Consider the following 22,258-nt stretch of genomic DNA (forward strand, 5'->3'; position numbering starts at 1 on the left):
GCATAGTTTGGCACATCACAAGTTAAGGATGCATTTCTACATGAGAACATGATGAAAAGGTCTTTTGTTGCGTTAAATTAAATACTCTAAATTGTGACGATCACGCCTTTTAATATATCAAAAGAAAACATTCTTAATTTAAAATGCCATCCAGGGTCACCTACGCCTCTCATCTTTTTTTTGTACAGTTTGGTTACTTTACCAGTAGGGGGCGCAATGACACCAAATTAGAGAGCGAGGGTGAATGAATGAAGAAATTAAACTGAGCAAATCAAATAACTCCAAGATATTACTTCAGTGATTCAATTGCGATAATGAGACAAGAATAAGAAACAGATTTACCTAAAAAGGTGAGTCTTGCCCTTTGTGAGATCAAAATATCGTGGAAGTCAAACTGCACTGAAGGTTATTATAAGATACGTTTGAGTAACATAAGATAGCATAAGTTTAGATTACAATAATGTTTAAAAGGTCAAGATATTGGGTTTAAACTGTTTGTTTTTAAGAACATTTTGTTTTTCAGTCATTTAAGATTACCTCTTAAAGAGAGCAATTTAATCAGAAAAACATAAATCTACAAACCTTGCTCGAATCTGACGAGTGTCGGACCTATTAAGGAAAGCAAATACCAGTAAATAAAAGTCATGAGAAACTATCCATAATAAATTCATCATATTAACGGCCAATATTTATTATAGTCCCGAAATGCCCATAATTCCAAGATTTGATAAGAAATTATGTTCCCAAAGTGAAGTATCAAAAAATGCTGACGCAAAATCCGCCGATAGTAGACGTTGTAATTGCAGACTTCGTACACTAGATGGCTACAAATTGTAAATCTCAATTTTAAGGCTCGGATTTAAAACATAGAGCGCCAATTAGTGACAAATAACGAATTTAACGTCACTGAAATACATATCCAACAATCATTTTAAAAGTGGACCGGAAACACACACGCGCTTTTAAAGCAGCTTTATTAACATTTTCGTTTGGCAATGTCCCAAAAAAATACACATTTAAATATACGGCCATTCGATATTCTTCTTTCTTTCTTGTTTTTTTCCCTTTTAAAATTACAATAACTGACATGCAAGAGAAAAACACAGTGACGAATCGACCACTTCAATAACCAGACACGTTAAATTTCTTAGAAGCGACAGAGAATGACACATTATGATGTAAAGGTTCCAATTAAAAAAAAACATGAACGGGTATATATGAGGTATTGGAATGAGGTGTCTCGGTGCGAAATTTAAAAATTGAATAATCCCGTAACGCAAGTATAAAAAGCATATGATCATTTATAGATTTGTTTGATTGCTCCGTCACATTTGCTCATTTAGACTTTGAAAATTTGATTTATATGTACCTTTTTGTTGTGATAGACTCACAAGACCTGCTGATGCTTTATACCTTTCCACTGAAAATTCCACCTGACCATTTTGTTCATTCAAATCCAAACTGGAGTTTTGACATTTTGTGGAAATTAATAAAGACGTCTAATGAAGACAAATATGCGTGGAAAGCAGTGGCTCTAATGAGGTGGTGCAAAAGTGGAAGTTTATCACACACACTTGTTGCAAACAGTTCCGACTTTCTGCCAACACGCTGCGTGGACTGCTTCCAATTAAAACGCGAGGAGGGAGGAAAATAAACGTGAAAGGAGGCACACTGGCGACAAAAGTGAAGGTAATAAATTATAGCATAGTTTATTTGTGATCAAGGCACGTCTGTGTCCATGTTCCCCCTAAAGCAAAAATAGTCGAGGAGCTAACAGGAGCCCTTGAATTTACTGACGATTTTCTTCTCCTTGACGCGCCGGTTCTGAAACCAGATTGTCACTTGTCGCTCTGTCAGGTTGGTGTGCGCAGATATTCTCCTACGCTTGTCCTTGGTGATGAATTTATTGGTGGCGTACTCCCTTTCCAGTTCTTTGAGCTGCACCTTGGTGTAAGGGACGCGCTTCTTCCTGCCTCGACGCACTTGGCTGTCCGCGCCACCACCGCATGTGTTATCTGTTGCATGTTGAGGGGGATGCAACGTGTCACTTTCAACTCTTTACGCACACAATGAAAACGGAATAAAAACATACAATGCTTTCGAGAGTTATACATATTCCTGCATTCATATTCTACTCACAATGGATAGGATTTATCGTGTTTAAACGTGTAAAAAAACGTGAATTGAACTGGCGCATTGCTACTGTGTAACAAAAAAATATGCAGTATATAATAAAAAAAATAAAAACGTCATATACAGTAAACGAGGTTCTGAAATAAATAATATGGAGGAAATATATGATTGTTAACAATGAAACATGGCGTTTTATTGTCCTGGGGGGCGAAATATGTTATTTGACGTTTTTTAACGACAATTTTCTATTGTATATAAATTAGCCAATATATACTATGCTATCTATCTATCTATCTATGTATCTACCTATCTATCTATCTTTAAAAGATTTACAAATAATCAAATAAATCAAGATGGCATTTATGGGGCTCAAGAAGTCATTTAATTGTTTTTCTTTATTACTTATTGTACTCCAACTACTACGACAATGATGATAATAATAATTATAATAATAATGACCATAACTATATATATATATATATATATATATATATATATATTGAGGAGTAGGTGATGTTCTATTGGGTAGAGATATATTTCCTTCATTAAAATGAATATAATTACATTTTCATGATTATGATTATTATTTATTTCAATTTACAACGACTGAAATATTACAAAAATAATGTTGGCACAACAGATGCCGATCTGGAGGAGGGGTTGTGAAATTTAATCAATTTTAATCACAAGAACAAATATTTAATCAAATACTAGTTACTATATTATACTCATAGTAAAGAATAATATTTTTTGTCAAGATTGCAGAAGTATCAAAAACTCTACATTTGCTTCAAGGGTGGCATTTTACGTGACCGTGGGCGTTATTTTCTTAAAATGAAACATGGGAAAAACTAACATTGCCATACATTGGAAATTTGAATATATTTTGGACAGGGAGAGAATATAATAATAATAAAAATTCCCGAATAAAAATGTACAAGAAACAGTCAATTTAAGTCTACTTTCCATTTGCTTTTTTGCGCATTAATATGGAAAACTCTATAGATTGTGCACATCATCAAAATGGCCCCGTGTGCAGAGGTCCTCTTGCTGAAATGGAAAAAAAATCTAACCCAGACTATCGACTACAATTTCTATTTTTGAATTAATATACAAGCACAACATACATTAAGAAATGGAAAAACTGAAAAAATAAACCTCGCACGCCTCTTGGTTAATGGAAAAAGATAATTAAAAACACGGACAGCAACATTCAATAATATTATATTAGGAAATATTTCCAATAAACACAAGGCTTTGAAGCGCTAATGGAAATTGTTGCTAAAAATAAATTCACCTTGCAAGGAGGACTTCCACAGAGGATTGGCCTGGGGCTGCTCCTTGGTGCAGTACACTTGGCCACTCCAGCCGTTGGTGCTGATGGACCACGGCTGGTAGGACTCCATGGGCAGGAGGGGGTCGTGTCTGGGCTCGGGGGGCGCACTCAGCGCGGGGACCACCGGCACGTCCAAGTAACTCGTCTGGTAAGGAGCCGGGGAGTAGCCCTGGTAGAAGGCGAACTCCTTGGCCCGACTGGAGAACTCCTCGGTGGGCACAGATGAGTCCACGTACTTGTCCCCGTAAGAGGATGGCTGCGCGCAGGCCTTGGCGACGCCGTGCGACACCGGCCTGCAAGGGTAGTACCCGCTGCTGCCGCCTCCAAAGTATCCGTACGGGAGGGAGGCGTTGGGTGAACTCTGCGTGGCCGAACACGGGCTGCACTGCTTGGCCGCTTCCCCGACGCCGGACGTTGGCACGTCGCCGCTGGCGTAGGCGGCGCTGCTCGGAGCCAGCGAGGCGGGATGCGCCAGCAGATTCCTGCACTGGTTGGGCGCAAAGTTCCCCCCGGGAAACGGCGCGTCTTGCATGTTCTTGGCGCGCTCGTCCGCGCTGCTGTCGTAGACGAACATGAGCGGCTCGGCCCAGTGCGAGTGCAGCAGCAATGACGCGGTCATAGCATGTCCCTACACGTGCACGCGTGCGGCTGTTTTTCCTCGAACCCCCCTCGACCGAATGCACCCAGACAGGGACTCTTTGGCAGGGGAACCATACCCGCAAGGAACCATCGTAAGGTTATTGGCCCGGGACAGACACGTGATATGCAAAGGAGATGATCAAGGTCTGCACAGGAGATAATAAAGCACACCAGCCCACACAAACAACACACTATTTTGTTGTTGTTGTTTTTTTGCTTTAAATTGTGATTAGAGACCGGCCATGCATGTTACTGTCAGTCTCATTTTTGAAATATTAATGCACAGTTGCACAAGCTCGTTCCTAATAAGGCTTCAAAGCATTCTTTGAGGACCTAATGAGTCCAAGGTGCAGCTTTTTAGTCCTTTTAAAAATGCCAAGCAGATTTTACACAGAAGTCCAATTAATTATTAATTATTAATCTCAGTCTACTGATGCGAATAAGATATACCAAGGCCCGCTAAATACAAACACATATTTAAAAACAAAACAAAAAAAGGCGATGACAGCAGCATTTAGCTGCAGTAGTCCGAAGGCGGGCATGCAGACGCGGCTGGAGTCCAAGGTCAAGTTGAAAGACAAAAGAGTCACAAACACAATTGAATAACAAAGTAAAAGGGAAGCTTTACACAGAGACACAAAAAACGCCCATCAATCAGTTTTTATTTCATCCCCAAAAATAAAACCATAACAAAAGTAACACTAAACATGAATTAAATCAGCGCCAGCAACACTAGAACTCTGGAAAACTCAAAACAACATTAAAAAAACATGAACGTAGCATTTAAAAATAAAAAGTCACAATTTCACTCTGTAGTAACAATGTAAATGTACCGTCTGTGCTACATTTAGTGTTTTCGGAAGTGATACACGTTAAACTAAATCTGAGGCCTTTTTTTAATAGAAATTTCTCACCTTTTGGAGGTTGTAAATTTTTATGGGCCAAGTTCATAGCGTCTACAGGCAAATGTACTTTTTGCAGGGGATTTAATCTTCCTTAAAGGGTTAATTTAAAATGTGTGAACATTGATTAAATGAAACATACACACACGCACACGCACACACGCGCACACACGAAAACACGCACGCTCACGCGTACTCGTATATAGATACATATACACGCACACACCCACACGTGTGCGCGTGCGTACGTGTGTGTATGCGCATTACGACGATTTTCAAACATGTTTGCATTTTAAAAAGGTATAGGCTTAAAAAAATTGAAGGCTGCAATTCACTTAGATTCTTGCCATTTTTTTTTCTAAATTTGCTGAAAATACAACACAACAATCCAACGTTACAATGAGTTTCTATTGAAAGTAAAAACAGCCTACATTTCAACTTTGTTTTACAGGGGTCAGAAATTATACTAATTTGTGTGATCTAAAATACATATTTTTTTGGTAATCTATTTTGCGCATATGCGTTTGAACATAATATGTTTAGGATATGACTTGGGACAATCAAAAATGAACTCCGGGCCACATACGGACCCCAGGTGGGACTTTGGACACCCCTAGTGTTTAGGAGGATGTGGGATGAAAATGTTCGTAATGCAATAAACAACGTTTTCTTTGGAGTAGAAGGATATCTTCAGAGTACTTTCTACCAAAATGTGAAATTTATTAATATATATTTATATAATTTAACAAATATTAGCATTTAACAGTAACGTCCGCATGGTCAAATACAACTAGAAGGCACATAAATTTATATCAACGACTACCAAGGCGGAACTAAGATACAAGTCAAAATAATAAATTTAGCTAAATTTTTAAGTTGCATACGATTCAGATTTGTGTTTTCCCCATCACTTGCTAGCTAGCATGCTACTTCCCGTTTAATCAAGAATGAACAGACTCGAGCGCTAGTGTGATTCTCGGAGTTGGCGGTTATTTTGACGCCATAGTGAACATAAAAAGTAGACGACTTTCATATTATTGAAAACGTATCCAGATCTTCATCAGAATATAATTTATTGCATCCTCCATAATTCCCATAAAGCAGGGGTCATCAAGTTTTTTTTAAAACAGACAGCTACTTAATTCTTGGCAGCTGATTATGTGGAGAGCTGCTGGTGAGAGAAACTTCTGAAACAACAAAGTGCTCAGACTCCCTTTAATCAAATGTTCTAATTAATGACGCTCATTTATGCAAAGACAGATCATGTAATGATTTCCCAAAATATGAATGAAACAAATGTGCAACACTATTACTATAAATCTCTTGCATTTACATTTTTAAATGATCACTTTTACAACTTCCGTTGAAAATCACAATGTCCGATCACACTTGAGCTATTTTTTTAAAAAAGCCCCGTGGGATACTCGTGGTCCTTTGGGGTTACCTGGTGTCTGCGGGATGCAAAGAAGAAACCATGTTGAGCTTAAACGGGTGCGAGTTGGCGTGAGAGCACGCATGCAGGCCCGAGAGCAAAGTACTGCTGTGTTTGCAGTACCCATCAAGCAGATGACAACACAGCACTCAGCCTACAGTGCTTAATGGACTTTTTATGGCCTTGTCTTGTGATCGCATGACCTGTGGCACCTTGGCCCCTCAGTGGCTCTCTTTGGAGGAGCAGATCAGAAACACACAGCGCTAAAGTCAGGATGAAATGACTCATGGTTCACATGACAAAATGTTCGAAAAAGGTCAGAGGAATAAAGGAAAATCAAGAGTGCGTTTTAATCAATAGAAACTATTTGGGGTGAATGTTTTTAGGTTTTATTGGCTAGTGGAAAAAAGAAGCTGTGTGTTGTGTCTTGTTACTGCTGGGACAGGCAAACTAGAAGCTACTGAATTCATAAGAGGCAGGGAACTCACCTGGCGAAAAAACATTTAGAATTCAAAACCATATTTAAAAGTTATTTCACCAGAAGAGCTAAAATGTGCTTTAACCTCACTATCTGAAATTAAGTTTAAATTGTTTAAGAAAACACATATTGTATATGGTGTGAAAGTATTTAGGGATGAATTTTTCAGGAATAGAAGACGTCTTTATTTCTTTGCAAGATATACGACACTCTTGTGCTGCCAATCGCCGATGAAAAGAGTAACATAAAATGAGGACAAACAAGAAACACACTATCTCATTCTTGTAACTAAAATTCCCACCTAACTCGTAAGTGCTATTATAGGGACAAGCCTTCAAACTTTTGAATCTTCCACATGCGGGACATTAATCCCGCCAACAGAGAGAGGAGTGTTGCATTGTCGCGTCAAAGGTTGTTTAGGGTGCTCATGTCGCGCTGTCTTGGACAACTTTGGAAAAGTCCGCATCGGGCCCCCAAAGGGGGCCACAATACGGCAGCAGCCCCGGGCGCCGATAGGCCCGCTGAAGGTAAGGCTCACATGGGACGGAGAAGAGGGGGCGCATGTTACTGTCCCTCCTCCTCACGCAAGAACTGGAACACAGAGGAGAAATCTTTGCTGGCATAACCGCGAGCGCACATCATCCGGTAGATTTGATGAGCTAGGGAGCCCAGTGGAACGGGGGTCTTTGTGCTGGTGGCAGTGTTCTGGGCCAGACCGAGATCCTGTAAAAGACAAGGGAACTTTCATTTCTGTTCTTTTGTGGGAATTCTACAAAATGCATTACAATGGTCAGGAGAAACGTCATAAATACTGGAGCCTAATTCAAACTACTTTGAAATTGTGGAAAAATAGAACATTTTGTGACTTTCCAGCGCAAAACCATCATCATCTTTATTGAGCAATTAAGTTTCACAATATACGATTGAAAAATAGTATAAAAGCAATCATGATCAAAAGCAGCAGGCTGAAGCGTGACGCTTAAAAATGAAATAAACACCTCATAGTTTTGTAACCCATGTTTGGCTCAGCCTTTTTTTATTCCTATTCTTATTTTCTGTTAATGTGATTTTTTCTTAGCGCTGTTACTATTTCCTACGGACCTAGAACGCACCGCAGCATTGATATGACGTCTCATCTCGTACGAGAGACGTAGAGAACTTTCTAGCATTTTGTTTCATGCGAGTTTGAAGGAGAAAGGCTCTGAATAGACCATACTGGTCCGTTGAACTTTTTTGTGTGAACTGTGAGCGAATGGAGTTCAAATCCTGTGGTGTTTTCTTGCCAAGGAAATTCGATTTATTTTGAGACTATCGATCCTGGTGAGTTTTTTGTCGAATGTGCCTAATTAACATTCCTGTGTCAATGTATCTCATGATGTTTAACTGAAAAAAACAGTCAGGATGAAGGTTTGTGAACGTTGAGATTGTTATTAGCTAATGGTGAGATATAACTGAAAAAATTAAAGCATTGTAAACTATTTTACTCGCACATGCCTTCCTAGCAAGTGTACTACCTAGTGAGATAAGCTAACAGGCTCACGAAGGACTCCATGTGTGTTAGATACACGTATTTTCTTTTATTCTATTTAATTTCTTTTTCACTGGACGATTGTTGCACTGTTGTTTTTGGGGCCACATTGAATGATTGCTCTGCACGTTTCGTGCAGGCTGTTTTTTTCTGGGACTAAAAGAATCGTCTAAAGCTTGAACTGCACCGGCAGTGGATTGGATACTTCCTAGGACGCCGGCGAGTGACGTTGGATTCCCGTGGCCACCTATTTCCCTGGAGGGTGGTAGGACCGTCAAGAGGATTTTTTTTGGACAAATCTTTTTTTTCCTTTTTGTTTGTTTTTTCTGAGATCTCAGACATTTTTTTTTGTGGGTCAGATCTGACACCAATTTTGACACAAACTAACACGAATATATGTTTAAAGAGAGATTGAATGTTCTGAATATTGGGGAGTTTGGGATATATAAATACAACTGTTCACATATTCCTGTTAATTGTTCTAAGTGTGTCTTGTTTCTATTGGAGGTTTATTATTGCTCTAAGTAGAGTTGCTGCCGCCAATCTCCCTGCAACCCAAGATAGATGAGTCTTGAGTTGAATACTTACAAATAATTGGTACACACAAACAAATTCTGATTTATTTTACTTAGCTTGAGTGTGACGCTGCTTAGTTCAATTGTGGTGGTTACACAAATTGTGGCGAGCCAGCCAGGAGATTGGCATAGTGGCTTTTGTTACCTCCAACCCATAAGATACGCTTAATTATAACTTATATCCCTGGAAAAAAAATGGATCTTTGTCAGCGGTTTAGAGTTGATGGTCAAAAAACGTTGTATGTCACAGGAATTGAACCAACTTGCACAGATGGTCATATTTCTGATGTTTTTGTGATAAATGGTAAAATAGAAAAGGTCATTAGGGTTCCAGATGAGCCACACCAACCGCAAGGCAGAACTCTCGTTATCTACGAATCAGAACAGGCTATTTTGGAAGTTGATCCTGCGACCTTAGGGGAACTTGCAAGCCCCAATAACCCAAGTTCGACTTGGTCTTCTAAAACTATTAGAGATATCGCTCAAGGGGAGATGGGCAAAGAAGTGGCCCGTCGGTACCTTAGAGAACTTGAGTTTATGGGAAATAGTGGCAAGGTAGGCTTCCTTAGTTTCCTTCAAAGTGAATTACAGGCGGGCCCCACACCTAATGCTATGACACAACCGACTAATGACCAAAACATTGATACTGACACTCACTATTGTGATCAAAGTGAACCAGCAGAGCCCACAAGTGCTTTTAGTCCTAGTGCTGTTCGTTTAGATGAGAGCATTTACAACCCTTCTCATGTCCAGAAAGTGGTGGTTGAGCACATTATACGTAACGAGCCAACTCATACGTCCCTTGCACATGCAAAAATACGCACCTTCTCAGGTCGACTTCCTCGGCCCAACGGTGAAGTTGATTATGAGACATGGCGCACCCAAGTTGATCTTTTACTTTGCGACTCTTCTTTGACTGATGCACACAAAGTAAGAAGGATGCTTGAAAGCTTACTTAGCCCTGCTTCAGACATTGTAAAGCCCCTCGGAGTCACTGCACTACCATCAACATATGTGACTCAGCTTGAATCCGCTTTTGGCGTTGTTGAGGATGGAGAAGAACTTTTCGCTTCATTTCTGGGCTCCAACCAAAACAATGGAGAAAAGCCCTCCGCTTTCTTGAGTCGCCTTCACAGTCTTCTCACCAGAGTTATTTCTAGAGGGGGTGCATCTACTACAAATGTGAATGAGCTACTCCTTAAACAGTTCATTCGGGGTTGCTGGGACCAGAGTTTGATAATAGGTCTTCAGCTTGAAGGGAAAAAGAGTTCCCCCCCTTCGTTCCCGGACCTCATTCTCATGTTGCGGACAGAGGAAGACAGACGGACAGCTAAATTGGACCGTATGAAAAAACATTTGGGTGCAACAAAGGCTGCTGCACATGCCCACTCTGTATTTAACATGCCCGTCCTTGACCAAGCGTCGCTGACAAGCCCCACTTCATTTGATGACGAAACTGCAAAGCTTGATTTAAAGGTCACTGAACTCACAAAGCAAGTGGAAAAGTTGAGCAAAAAGGAAAAGACCACCACCCCAATGTCTAGTCCCCCTGTAGATTCACAACCCACAAATGAACCTGCTAACATTGAAAAGCAAATTGCTGAGTTAACCAAGCAAGTCCAAATGCTTATCCAAAACCAAAGGGTTGCACACAAATATGGTGCAACTGAGCCTAAGGAGTCCTTATATGTCAATTCAAGACAGTCACGAACCTCTGTTAAAATCCCTGGCATGCCTCGTGCATGGTTTTGTTTCAAGTGTGGGGAAGACAATCACATAGCAGTTCATTGCACGAATGATTCAAACCCTGTCCACGTCAGAGAGAAAAACGCTGAGTTGAAGAAGAAACAAGCTGACTTTGTGGCACGACAGGCTTCAGCTCCTTTTGCATTAAACTAATGGCAGCTCCTGCTGTGGGACATCCAGGAGCTGCAACCATTGATTCTCAGAGTCCCAAATCTTTTGACACTGAACAGCAAAACACTTGCCCGATGAAACCCGAACACATTTTCGACCCTCAATTGTCTTTGCCCAAAGGTCTCATAGGCCCACGCTGTGCAGCCTCTGTACTGATTGAAGGGACGCCATGTGACTCTATAATAGATTCCGGTTCACAAGTAACGACAATCTCTGAGTCTTTCCAAAAAGAGCACCTTTCTCATCTTTCCATCCAACCTATCCACACTATTCTTGAAATTGAGGGAGCCGGAGGACAGAATGTCCCATACCTCGGCTACATTCAGACGCACATTTCCTTCCCACGACATATGATAGGAGAAGAGCAGGAGTTGGTCGTACTAGCACTCGTAGTTCCCGAATGCCACTTTAACAGTAAAATTCCATTGCTGATTGGGACAAATGTACTTTTGCGACTTTATGAACAATTAGTGGAGCAAAATGGGCCTGCGTTTATTCAAGGAATACGCTCCAAAGAGTTTGCAATGATCCTACAACATGTTGCCCAGGCTCAGAGAAATGATACCGATCCCTACCCGGTAATGCTGCATAGTAAGAAGCCTGTCACAATTCTTCCAAACCAGAAAACATGTCTCATGGGAAATGTGAGATTAAGAAGAACAAACCCATACACGAGCTTTGTGCTTGAACAGCATGAGCAGTACAAGTTGCCAGGAGGCCTGCTGATCGAGTCCGTTTTTGTAGACATTCCTTTTAGGGCCAGTACCAAAGTGCCTGTCATTGTACATAATGTGGGTGAACGTAGCGTGACACTGCGGCCAACCAGCGTTCTTGCACAAGCTTGTGTAGCCCAGCAGGTGTCCCCTTTTACACCTGTTAAACCTCAAGTTTCCCTAAATCAACCGGGACAGGAGACCAGTAGATTCATCTTCGATCTTGACGAGTCTCCCATCTCAGAGGAATGGAAAGAGCGCATCCGGGAAAAGTTACTATCCATTTCTGATGTTTTTGCTCTTGATGACATGTCGCACGGCCACACTACTGCTGTAAAGCATCAGATCCGGTTACACGATGAGACACCCTTCAAAGAACGTCCAAGGCCCATTCACCCAAGCGACAGAGAAGCAGTGAAGCAGCATCTCAGACAGCTACTTGACGCAGGTATAATCCGTGAGTCTCAAAGCCCCTTTGCTTCACCAATTGTATTGGTTAAAAAGAGGGACGGATCCATCAGGCTATGCATAGACTATCGCAAGTTAAATTTGAGGACCATAAGAGATGCATACGCCCTCCCAAATATTGAGGAAACATTCACAGCTCTCAGTGGGGCGAAGTGGTTTTCTGTCATGGACCTTAAGTCTGGTTATTATCAGGTTGAGGTAGCTGAAGAAGACAAGCCTAAGACAGCTTTTGTATGCCCCTTTGGCTTCTATGAATTTAATAGGATGCCACAAGGTGTCACGAATGCCCCAGGCACTTTCCAACGCCTCATGGAGCGGTGTGTTGGTGACCTCCACTTGAACGAAGTGCTTGTTTTTTTGGACGATCTAATTGTGTTCTCAGACACGTTGGAGGAACACGAGAACAGGTTGATGAAAGTCCTGTCACGTCTCAGAGACTATGGGCTTAAACTGTCCCCAGAAAAGTGTCATTTCTTTCGAGACTCAGTTAAATATTTAGGACATGTTGTGGATGCCCATGGAGTACATACTGATCCGGACAAAATCTCAGCTTTGAAAACCTGGCCACGTCCATCTACTGTCAAAGAGTTAAAATGTTTTTTAGGCTTCGCTGGGTACTATCGACGTTTTATTGAAGGATATTCCAAGATAACTAAATCCCTTAACCGTCTTACTACAAATTATCACCCACCAAAGAAACGAGGAAAAATTTACAAACGAGAGCCACCTCAGCTAACTCGCAGTCCGACTCAGCCTCTTGCAGAGCAGTGGACTCCAGAGTGTGATACAGCGTTTCACACGATAATCAGGAAACTAACCTCAGCACCTATTCTCGCCTTTGCAGATCCACAGCTCCCATACATACTGCACACTGATGCTTGTCGTGATGGCTTGGGAGCTGCCCTCTATCAGCAGCAAGGGGGGAAGCTTAGGGCAATTGCATATGCGAGCCGGGGGCTTTCCAAAAGCGAACAAAATTATCCCACACACAAGCTTGAATTCTTGGCCCTCAAGTGGGCTGTGTGTGACAAATTTAACGATTACTTGTATGGTTCTTCTTTTGTTGTCCTGACTGATAATAATCCTCTAACATACGTCTTAACAAGTGCCAAGTTGGATGCTGCTGGACACAGGTGGTTGGCTGCCTTGTCCACTTATCACTTTACCATCAAGTACAGGGCTGGTCAAGCGAACAAAGACGCCGATGGGTTGTCTCGGCGGCCACAAGAACCACCTTATGAAGATGAGGCTTTTTGCAAAGAGAGAGCTCGTATTAATGACATGAAAATGCGACTCATTGATTCATCAAATCAAATGGATCATGAAACTTTCACTGCTTTGTGCCAGCGCCATTCTGTTTCAATTCCATCAGAACCTTTTGTTGTTGTCGAGTCTCTCGCTATTGACCTTACAGCAGTCCCTGAAGCATATGGTGAAAATATCTTGCCCTTAATGACAGATGCTGATTGGCACACAGCACAAAGGATGGACCCCCCTATTGCACGTGTCATAACCTTGTTGGAAGGAGGTGCAAAACCTGGACTCAATGAAACAAAGTACGAATCCGCTGATGTTAAGGTCATGCTAAACCAATGGAACAAACTTGAACTCAGAAATGGAGTGTTATACAGGAAGTGTAAAGACCAAGATTCTCTAGTCTACCAGTTAGTACTACCTCATCAGTATCGTGAAAGAGCTTTGAAAGGTGTACATGATGAGATTGGTCACCTGGGATTTGACCGTGCCTTACATCTTGCTCGAGCTAGGTTCTATTGGCCAAGAATGGCCAAGTCCATTGAAGATAAGTGCAGGAAATGCCCTCGATGTGTCATGAGGAAGGGTCTTCCCCAAAGAGCCGCCCCGCTGGAAAACATTCACACGACTTACCCACTTGAATTAGTTTGTGTGGATTATCTGTCCATTGAGCCAGATAGTCGAGACACAAGGAATGTGTTAGTATTGACGGATCATTTTACAAAATTTGCCATAGCAGTACCTACAAGAGACCAGAAAGCTAAAACGATAGCGAAAACGCTTTGGGATAACTTGATCATTCCCTATGGGTTTCCTTGCCGTCTGCTAAGTGATCAAGGGAGAGACTTTGAGTCTAAAATAGTCAAGGAGCTTTGTGCTTTGGTTGGGGCGAGGAAGATCCGTACCACTCCGTATCATCCCCGGGGAAACCCTGTAGAACGCTACAATAGGACATTGCTAGCTATGTTAGGCACATTGGAGGAGAAGGACAAGTTCCATTGGCGAGACTTCGTCAAGCCCTTAACGCATGCCTACAACTGTACCAGAAATGACACGACAGGGTATTCCCCATACGAACTAATGTTCGGCAGACAGCCCAGGTTGCCTATTGATCTTATCCTTGGTACATACCCTGGCAAATCTAGTCCAAAGTCCTATTCAGATTATGTCAAAACTCTTCGTGCAAACCTCCAAGAAAGCTACGCTCTTGCTTCCAAACACTCAAAGAAGATGGGTGAGAAGAATAAGACACGTTTTGACAACAAAATAAGAGCTGCTGAACTCTTTGTTGGTGATAGGGTCCTAGTAAAGAATGTTAATGTCAGAGGAAAGCACAAACTGGCAAATCGTTGGGAGCAAACCATTCACACTGTTGTAAAACGCATCAAGGACAGTCCTGTTTATGTTGTTAAACCAGAGACTGGAGAGGGTCCTCAGCGCACTTTACACAGGGATCTTCTTTTGCCTTGTGGGTTCTTACCTGTGGAGGATCAGAATGAATCCGATTCTCCAGGAGACAATTCAAGGAAAGTGAAGACAAGGAGCAAGACAAATAAGATGATGGAGACTGATGTTGGAAGTGAAGGAGAGTACAGTGACAAGGATGAAACGAGTGATGAAGAGATATTTTGTATTGACTCACGGGAGCGGCAGATAATCACGAAGGGCCCTTATACCCAAACTGAGCAGTTTCCTGTTAAATTCCAACCTCCTAAGCATGTCCGACCCTCAGTGTCATCTTCTGATATTGCAGGGCCAGAGAAACCAACACTTGACCTTGATAGGTCCATCATGACCTCACAACATGAAGTTCCTGGGTTGAGTAGTGTTGAGTTGCCATCTACAGATAGGTCTTCCGACCATCTTATTGAGATCCCTGAACCTGACTTGACTCCTACCCTGACTGACACAGTTATTCCCTCAGACTGTAAACCCAGTACTGACACTGTCAAAACAGATGATGCGGCGGTTAAGTCAATAGGCTTGCGACGCTCCGAAAGAGAAAGACGTCAACCTAAAAAGTTTACCTATGATGAACTGGGAGAGCCACTGAACTTGGCTATTAGTTCTTTTTTTCAGGCTTTAAGCGTTGCGTTCTCGAGAGCTGTACTACAACCTCCACAATGCCCAAGCTGTAAAACGTTGCATGAAGAGACTCATGCCGTTTAGAGGGGGAGAATGTAACCCATGTTTGGCTCAGCCTTTTTTTATTCCTATTCTTATTTTCTGTTAATGTGATTTTTTCTTAGCGCTGTTACTATTTCCTACGGACCTAGAACGCACCGCAGCATTGATATGACGTCTCATCTCGTACGAGAGACGTAGAGAACTTTCTAGCATTTTGTTTCATGCGAGTTTGAAGGAGAAAGGCTCTGAATAGACCATACTGGTCCGTTGAACTTTTTTGTGTGAACTGTGAGCGAATGGAGTTCAAATCCTGTGGTGTTTTCTTGCCAAGGAAATTCGATTTATTTTGAGACTATCGATCCTGGTGAGTTTTTTGTCGAATGTGCCTAATTAACATTCCTGTGTCAATGTATCTCATGATGTTTAACTGAAAAAAACAGTCAGGATGAAGGTTTGTGAACGTTGAGATTGTTATTAGCTAATGGTGAGATATAACTGAAAAAATTAAAGCATTGTAAACTATTTTACTCGCACATGCCTTCCTAGCAAGTGTACTACCTAGTGAGATAAGCTAACAGGCTCACGAAGGACTCCATGTGTGTTAGATACACGTATTTTCTTTTATTCTATTTAATTTCTTTTTCACTGGACGATTGTTGCACTGTTGTTTTTGGGGCCACATTGAATGATTGCTCTGCACGTTTCGTGCAGGCTGTTTTTTTCTGGGACTAAAAGAATCGTCTAAAGCTTGAACTGCACCGGCAGTGGATTGGATACTTCCTAGGACGCCGGCGAGTGACGTTGGATTCCCGTGGCCACCTATTTCCCTGGAGGGTGGTAGGACCGTCAAGAGGATTTTTTTTGGACAAATCTTTTTTTTCCTTTTTGTTTGTTTTTTCTGAGATCTCAGACATTTTTTTTTGTGGGTCAGATCTGACACCAATTTTGACACAAACTAACACGAATATATGTTTAAAGAGAGATTGAATGTTCTGAATATTGGGGAGTTTGGGATATATAAATACAACTGTTCACATATTCCTGTTAATTGTTCTAAGTGTGTCTTGTTTCTATTGGAGGTTTATTATTGCTCTAAGTAGAGTTGCTGCCGCCAATCTCCCTGCAACCCAAGATAGATGAGTCTTGAGTTGAATACTTACAAATAATTGGTACACACAAACAAATTCTGATTTATTTTACTTAGCTTGAGTGTGACGCTGCTTAGTTCAATTGTGGTGGTTACAGTTTGCATAACTTTTATAATCCCAAATTTTATCCTTACAGGAACATGTATAAAATTTATTTTTTTCATGTCATTTCTAGGGCTGGAGCGATTCACTCAAACCCCTTTTTGATTTGATTTTCAGTTCCCGATTTTGATTAGATTTTTTTGGTCATTTTTTTTTTCGTAAAATAAATAACTAATTTCAAAACTAAAATGTTTTTATTTCAGAATCTGCATTTTTTTCCCTTGTTACTAAGTAACCTTTTGGAACATTACAAAAAAAATTGTAATGAACAAATTTATACATAACTAATGACTACATTTTTGTCTTAGAGTTTTGTTAGTGCCAGAACTAAACACGCAAATAAATATTTGTAGAATTGATTTGCCTGTTATCATTCCAAATTATTTTGTGATCAAAATTTCCATATAGAATTTTTTTTTTTTTTTTTACAATGATGCATATTTTTAGCAGTTGAAAATGAATTTTCAATTAATCCTTACATTCGTATTCATTTGTGACATTGTGGAAGCGAGTGAACGGACCTTTGCCATGAGCTGGGTGCCAAAGCCTCCCTGGTAGTTATTAGCAGAAGGGACTCCCTCCATCACGCCGGGCACAGGATTGTAGGTGTCACTAGACCAGCAGCGGCCTGAACTCATGTTTAGAATCTTGGCCAAGAGTTTTGGATCAAGACCAAGTCTGCAATGAAGGAACATTCATTTACCAGGCTGTGAATCAATAGAATTTCAGAAGACATTGCCGTCATAGCAACTGCCGAATGGTGTTACCTGATTCCCAAATTCATCGTTTCGGCTGTTCCGATCATTCCAATAGCAAGGAGCATGTTGTTACAGATTTTAGCAGCCTGTATGCAGTCATTGAGAAAATGTTTCATAAATCAGACAAGTCACTTCAAACGTCAAAACATCGCTTGTTTGAAGCAATGTAGTCGCAACAAAAATAAATAAATAAATAAAAATAATAAAATTACACACGGGGTTGACGGTTCCTACCTGTCCAGTTCCAACTTGACCACAGTACACCACGTTGGCTCCCATGCAGCTGAGGAGCTCTTTGGCAGCAGTAAATTCCCCCTCGGCTCCGCCCACCATAAAAGTCAACTTTCCTAAATTGGCGGCTCCCACACCTAACAATGGAAATCATGCGACTGTCACGGTTTGTTGCTTGTGTGAAATTGTTCCGAGAGGTTGACGGATGAAAAGTGGCAGAGGCAAATCAGACCAATGTGCTCATAAAAATTGCCATGTGGGTTCATATTTGTCTCGCTCACTCACTGACAGATTTTGTTGCCTCGGGACAGCAGTATAACCAGAGAACAGATATAGAATATCTTCTACAGTAAAATGATGGATTAGTTTTAATGTCAAACACGTACAACAAGACACACTACCCAAATGAAACAGACATTTCTTCATTCCAAAGATGTTTTCCAAATAGTTACTCGATACTGAAATTAAATAACATACCGATAAATTTAAGATGACGTTTTACAACAGCATTTTGCATTTCAATGTAGCGTACAAGGGAAGCGATTAGTGCACACGCACACGCGCACGTACAAAAATAAGCTAACAATCCAATCAAAAAGTAGAATCATGAAGTAAATGTAATACGGTAGTTAAAACGTTGGTTCATATGGGCTTAACACAAGTCACAACAGTATCAGGAAATGTTGGAATCAGTCATCGAGTTTAGAGAACACCAGTGGAAAGAAGCCAACATTTCTGTGAGCTCTCCTTGCTCCTATGAGCAAGTTGCCACTGTAGAATTTGGTGGTAGGCGACATAAGACAATCAAGACCTCACAGATTCGCATCGGAAAGCCGTAAATCTGCTTTGCTAGAATGAACCTTCGCTCAAAGTCTGAACTGCAGATGTGAAACTACTCCTTTTTCTTCCATTGTTCGTCAAGAAAAAAAAATCTCCTTCTCCCTGTGAGATTGTTAATAACAGCGTGCTCCAAAAGTAGAAGAGTAATCATTTCTACTTCCACTCAGAAGAGAAATCAGCTGGCAGTCTTCTTGTTGGGTCCTGATATTGTTTCACATGAAGAATCAGCAAGAAGACGCATGCTGACTCAATTAGGTTCCCACCTCCATGTGTGCTTTTAAGCATTTATGATTTAACCATACAGGATTTAACAGTAATTGCCACGCCACTGTACTCCTTTTGATTTCTGCACACACAAACTTTACGTCCTATGATCTTAGAATGGTGATCGAAATCAGACGTACACACAATTTCAGTCCCCAGCACACACTTTAATCAAGGTGAACTGTGAGCCAGGCCAACTTTCAATTCAAAAGAAGTGAGCTTCTACTTTGCGCTATGAACATCAGTTAACAACTGAAATTTCATCGATGCCAATGCATGCTTCAAATGAACGCAATTTAATGAAACCGATGGATGAGGAAATCTAAGGCCCAATCGCATGCTGTGCTGCCACATGTGCCCACACTGCTCAGGCTGGTCGACATTCATTACGACTGTCTTAGCTATCAAGATACCATAAATATCACGTTTAAATTGATACACTATTGCGAGGTTAACCCTAAATGAAACAACAAGGAGAAAAAAATAACATACATGGAAAACAAAACGGGACTTACCTGCTAAAATGCTATTTTTATGATGCCAAATTACCAAAGTCTGCAGGTTTCGACCACCCACATTATTCACCTCAACAGCAGCGCATCAAAAACATCCTCAAAAATGGCCACAAATAGAACAAAGACCCTCTTGCGCAGTTAGATCATTCATTTAGAACAGGCGTGGGCAAACTACGGCCTGGGGGCCACATGCGGCCCTTTAAACGTTTTAATCCGGCCTGCCGAATTTTAAAAAAATTAAATGAATAAACCTCGTTAATGTTTTATTTTCTAAATACTGTGGTTTTTCAAAAACATATATATTGTCATGCTTTAGTTCACTTTCACTTAAAATTAAATGTATTTTTTTTCGCCAATGAAGTGATGTTACCAAAACACTCCATCCATCTACTCCTGGTCCCGCCCCTCTGTCAAATTTTAGAACCCATTTTGGCCCGCCAATCAAAAAGTTTGCCCACCCCCAATTTAGACCTTGAGCGACTAAGTGTGTGTACAGACGGAATCGTGCATGTCGCCAAAATTCCCATCAAATGCTAAATATGAAATTCACCTCCTGACACAGGTGCATCCATAAAAACTGCTCCCATCTTCTCAGCAGCCGCCGCCATCTCTTTCGAAACGGCAGGATCAATTGTACTGGAGTCAATGAGCAAGGAGCCCTTCTTCACTTTCCTGTTGTTAACAAAGGAGGCGTGTTAAATTGCAATCTGGAAACTCGATGCAAGTTATTAGGGAAGCTAAGGAGAAAAGGAAAGCCATACTTGAGAATCCCATTGGCGCCCGTGTACGCATCAATAACATTGGGATTTGAGGGAAGCATGGTGATAATGCGGTCAGCCTTGTCCGCTACTTCGGCAGGATTATCAACAATCTGAGGAAACACGCAAAAGGCATGACGGTTGAAGAGATCAAGCAGGCATAAGCCATTTAAAATCGCGAAAACAAATTCAAGATCTTTACTATCCCACCTGCGCGCCCAGTTCTTGAACTTCCTTGCAGGACTCTGGGAAGACATCTGTGGCAATGACGGGGTATCCGTTCTTCAACAAATTCTTGGCCATTGGGTTTCCCATATTTCCGAGGCCAATAAAGCCCACCTGTGTCTTGGAGGCCATGGACCGCGTGGAGGCTGGAAAGGAATGGTCAAATGCTTATCATCAGGGATGCTAAGAAAGATAGCCTTCATGTAAAATCATTAAATATTGATATTCCATTTAAAAAAGTAAATAAATTCATCATAAAACTAGATTATTGGATTATTATTTATGCACATGCATAGAGCGGGTTCATCAACAGAGATGCGGGGAAACAATGGAGAAGTCTCAAGATTATTAGACAAATGCCTTTTCTGATAACGCTAAAACATAATTCAAAACGCCATAGCTAGGCTAATGAAACTAGCACCAATGTATGCAATGTTATGACCCTTATAAATAAAGTTTAGTTGAATTTCAGCAGATTGGCTGGCAACCAGTTCAGGGTGTACCCGGCCTACTGTCCGAAGACAGCTGGGATAGGCTCCATCACCCCCCTTGTGAGGAGAAGCGGAACAGATAATGGATGGATGGATAAATTTAAGCAACAGATATTTGAACATTAACAGTGCGGCAACACATGTAGACGTTCCATTTAATTTTGTTTTACTGAGTTTTTATAGGGTTTTTTTGTGATTAAAAACACAGGTCACCAAATGTTGTGTTGGTGTTTATGGGGGGATGGAATGCATTAGTGTTCGGGCTGCACAATAAATCTAAAAAATATTGATATCGCAATATTGGCCCATGCAATGTGCATCTTTCAAAGACATGCAATAAGTTTCTTATGGGAATTGAAAACTTATCTGAATTTGGCCTGTAAAACACATATTTAAATTTGCATCACCATCCAATAGTTGAAGATAATTTAAGGTAATTACAATTAATTAGTTAAGAATACATTGAGCTTGCTTATTTTGCTGCTTGAAAAAAATCCAATTATTTAATTAGATAATAAAAATGTCATTTCTTTGGTTAAATGTTAAATACAACAATAATATCGATATAGCTACAACTACATAACATATCGCATGTTTTTTCAATATCATGCAGCCCTAATTGATGGCATTTGTAAGTCAAGGTTGGACAGTAGAAAAAAATGATTGTCTCTACGTGTTTAAAAACAGATTCCCTCCTTAAATCGGCGGGCCTTCAGAAAACACATTCCTAACAATAAGTGGAGTTATTACATAAAATCACTTAAAGACAAGAGTCAAACAGGGGCACATATTCGCTGTTTTTGTCCATAAATTGTTAAGAAAGCCACCACGGTTGGTATATTTTCGTCTGTAACTTAGACAAACTACAAACGAGGTGAAATCGAGACAGGTAAAAAAAAAAAAAAAAAAAAGTCCCAAAATATAAAAATTAGAGCACAAACCCGCTGAACTAGCTTAACAGTATCATGTCGAAAATGTGCTCAAACTTCTCGTTAAGAGTTTCTAGCAAAACTATGAGGATCTCTGAAAGCAAAGACTGTTAAAATCCCAGCAGGTAAGAGGTGCGCCTGTACAGTCCTAACTCGAAATGCTTACCAATCGCAAAGTGAACATTCTTGCACCGCCTTGCGACTAGATACCAACTCCCTCTCAGCACAGCCGCCATGCTTGTCTCCTCGCCCCAGCTTGCTGACGCAAAGTTACGTGCTTCACTGACGGAATCCTCGGCCAATCAAATCATGCGTTTACCCAGCACGCCCCCATGTTTCAGCCAATGGGCTGCGGGGATGAGTCGGTATTGTCAGAATGTATCGTCTGCGGGTTCGTGCGTGTGCGCTGAAGAATCAACGCATATAAATGTTTATTAATTTTTTAATAAAGGGTTTTAGGGTGTATTTATTGTCTTAACAGTAAAAAAAATAAAT

At 40.8% G+C, this 22,258-nt stretch overlaps 2 protein-coding genes across 2 annotated transcripts; both read right to left on the reverse strand.

Annotated features, from left to right (window-relative positions):
- Positions 1 to 1,669: 1,669 nt before the first annotated feature.
- On the reverse strand, positions 1,670 to 4,183 carry hoxa13b (homeobox A13b). Its single transcript, XM_088306729.1, has 2 exons — positions 3,431 to 4,183; positions 1,670 to 2,015 (listed from the first exon to the last, which is right to left on the reverse strand). Exons 1-2 carry the CDS (start codon positions 4,086 to 4,088, stop codon positions 1,771 to 1,773), a joined length of 903 nt encoding a protein of 300 aa, XP_088162855.1. The 5' UTR covers positions 4,089 to 4,183; the 3' UTR covers positions 1,670 to 1,770.
- Positions 4,184 to 6,237: 2,054 nt separating this feature from the next.
- hibadhb (3-hydroxyisobutyrate dehydrogenase b) lies at positions 6,238 to 22,081 on the reverse strand. The gene is made up of 8 exons (XM_088307758.1): positions 21,930 to 22,081; positions 20,329 to 20,489; positions 20,122 to 20,231; positions 19,911 to 20,032; positions 17,745 to 17,878; positions 17,520 to 17,596; positions 17,274 to 17,430; positions 6,238 to 7,643 (listed from the first exon to the last, which is right to left on the reverse strand). Exons 1-8 carry the CDS (start codon positions 21,997 to 21,999, stop codon positions 7,485 to 7,487), a joined length of 990 nt encoding a protein of 329 aa, XP_088163884.1. The 5' UTR covers positions 22,000 to 22,081; the 3' UTR covers positions 6,238 to 7,484.
- Between the last annotated feature and the right edge of the window lie 177 nt (positions 22,082 to 22,258).

Source organism: Idiotropiscis lumnitzeri, chromosome 10 (genome assembly GCF_059441095.1).
Source record: "Idiotropiscis lumnitzeri isolate Australia: NSW breed Sydney's pygmy pipehorse chromosome 10, RoL_Ilum_1.0, whole genome shotgun sequence".
Taxonomy (NCBI): Eukaryota; Metazoa; Chordata; class Actinopteri; order Syngnathiformes; family Syngnathidae; genus Idiotropiscis; species Idiotropiscis lumnitzeri.

What these genes read in the sequence shown, in the direction of transcription:
- hoxa13b (XM_088306729.1), bottom strand. Translation starts at nt 4,088, where the DNA reads ATGACCGCGTCATTGCTGCTGCACTCGCACTGGGCCGAGCCGCTCATG. An exon ending in GTGGAAGTCCTCCTTGCAAG is followed by an intron (nt 2,016 to 3,430) that starts GTGAATTTATTT and finishes AACATGCAACAG; the next exon opens with ATAACACATGCGGTGGTGGC.
- hibadhb (XM_088307758.1), bottom strand. Translation starts at nt 21,999, where the DNA reads ATGGCGGCTGTGCTGAGAGGGAGTTGGTATCTAGTCGCAAGGCGGTGC. An exon ending in GAATGTTCACTTTGCGATTG is followed by an intron (nt 20,490 to 21,929) that starts GTAAGCATTTCG and finishes ATTCCTTTCCAG; the next exon opens with CCTCCACGCGGTCCATGGCC. An exon ending in GGCGCCAATGGGATTCTCAA is followed by an intron (nt 20,033 to 20,121) that starts GTATGGCTTTCC and finishes TGTTAACAACAG; the next exon opens with GAAAGTGAAGAAGGGCTCCT.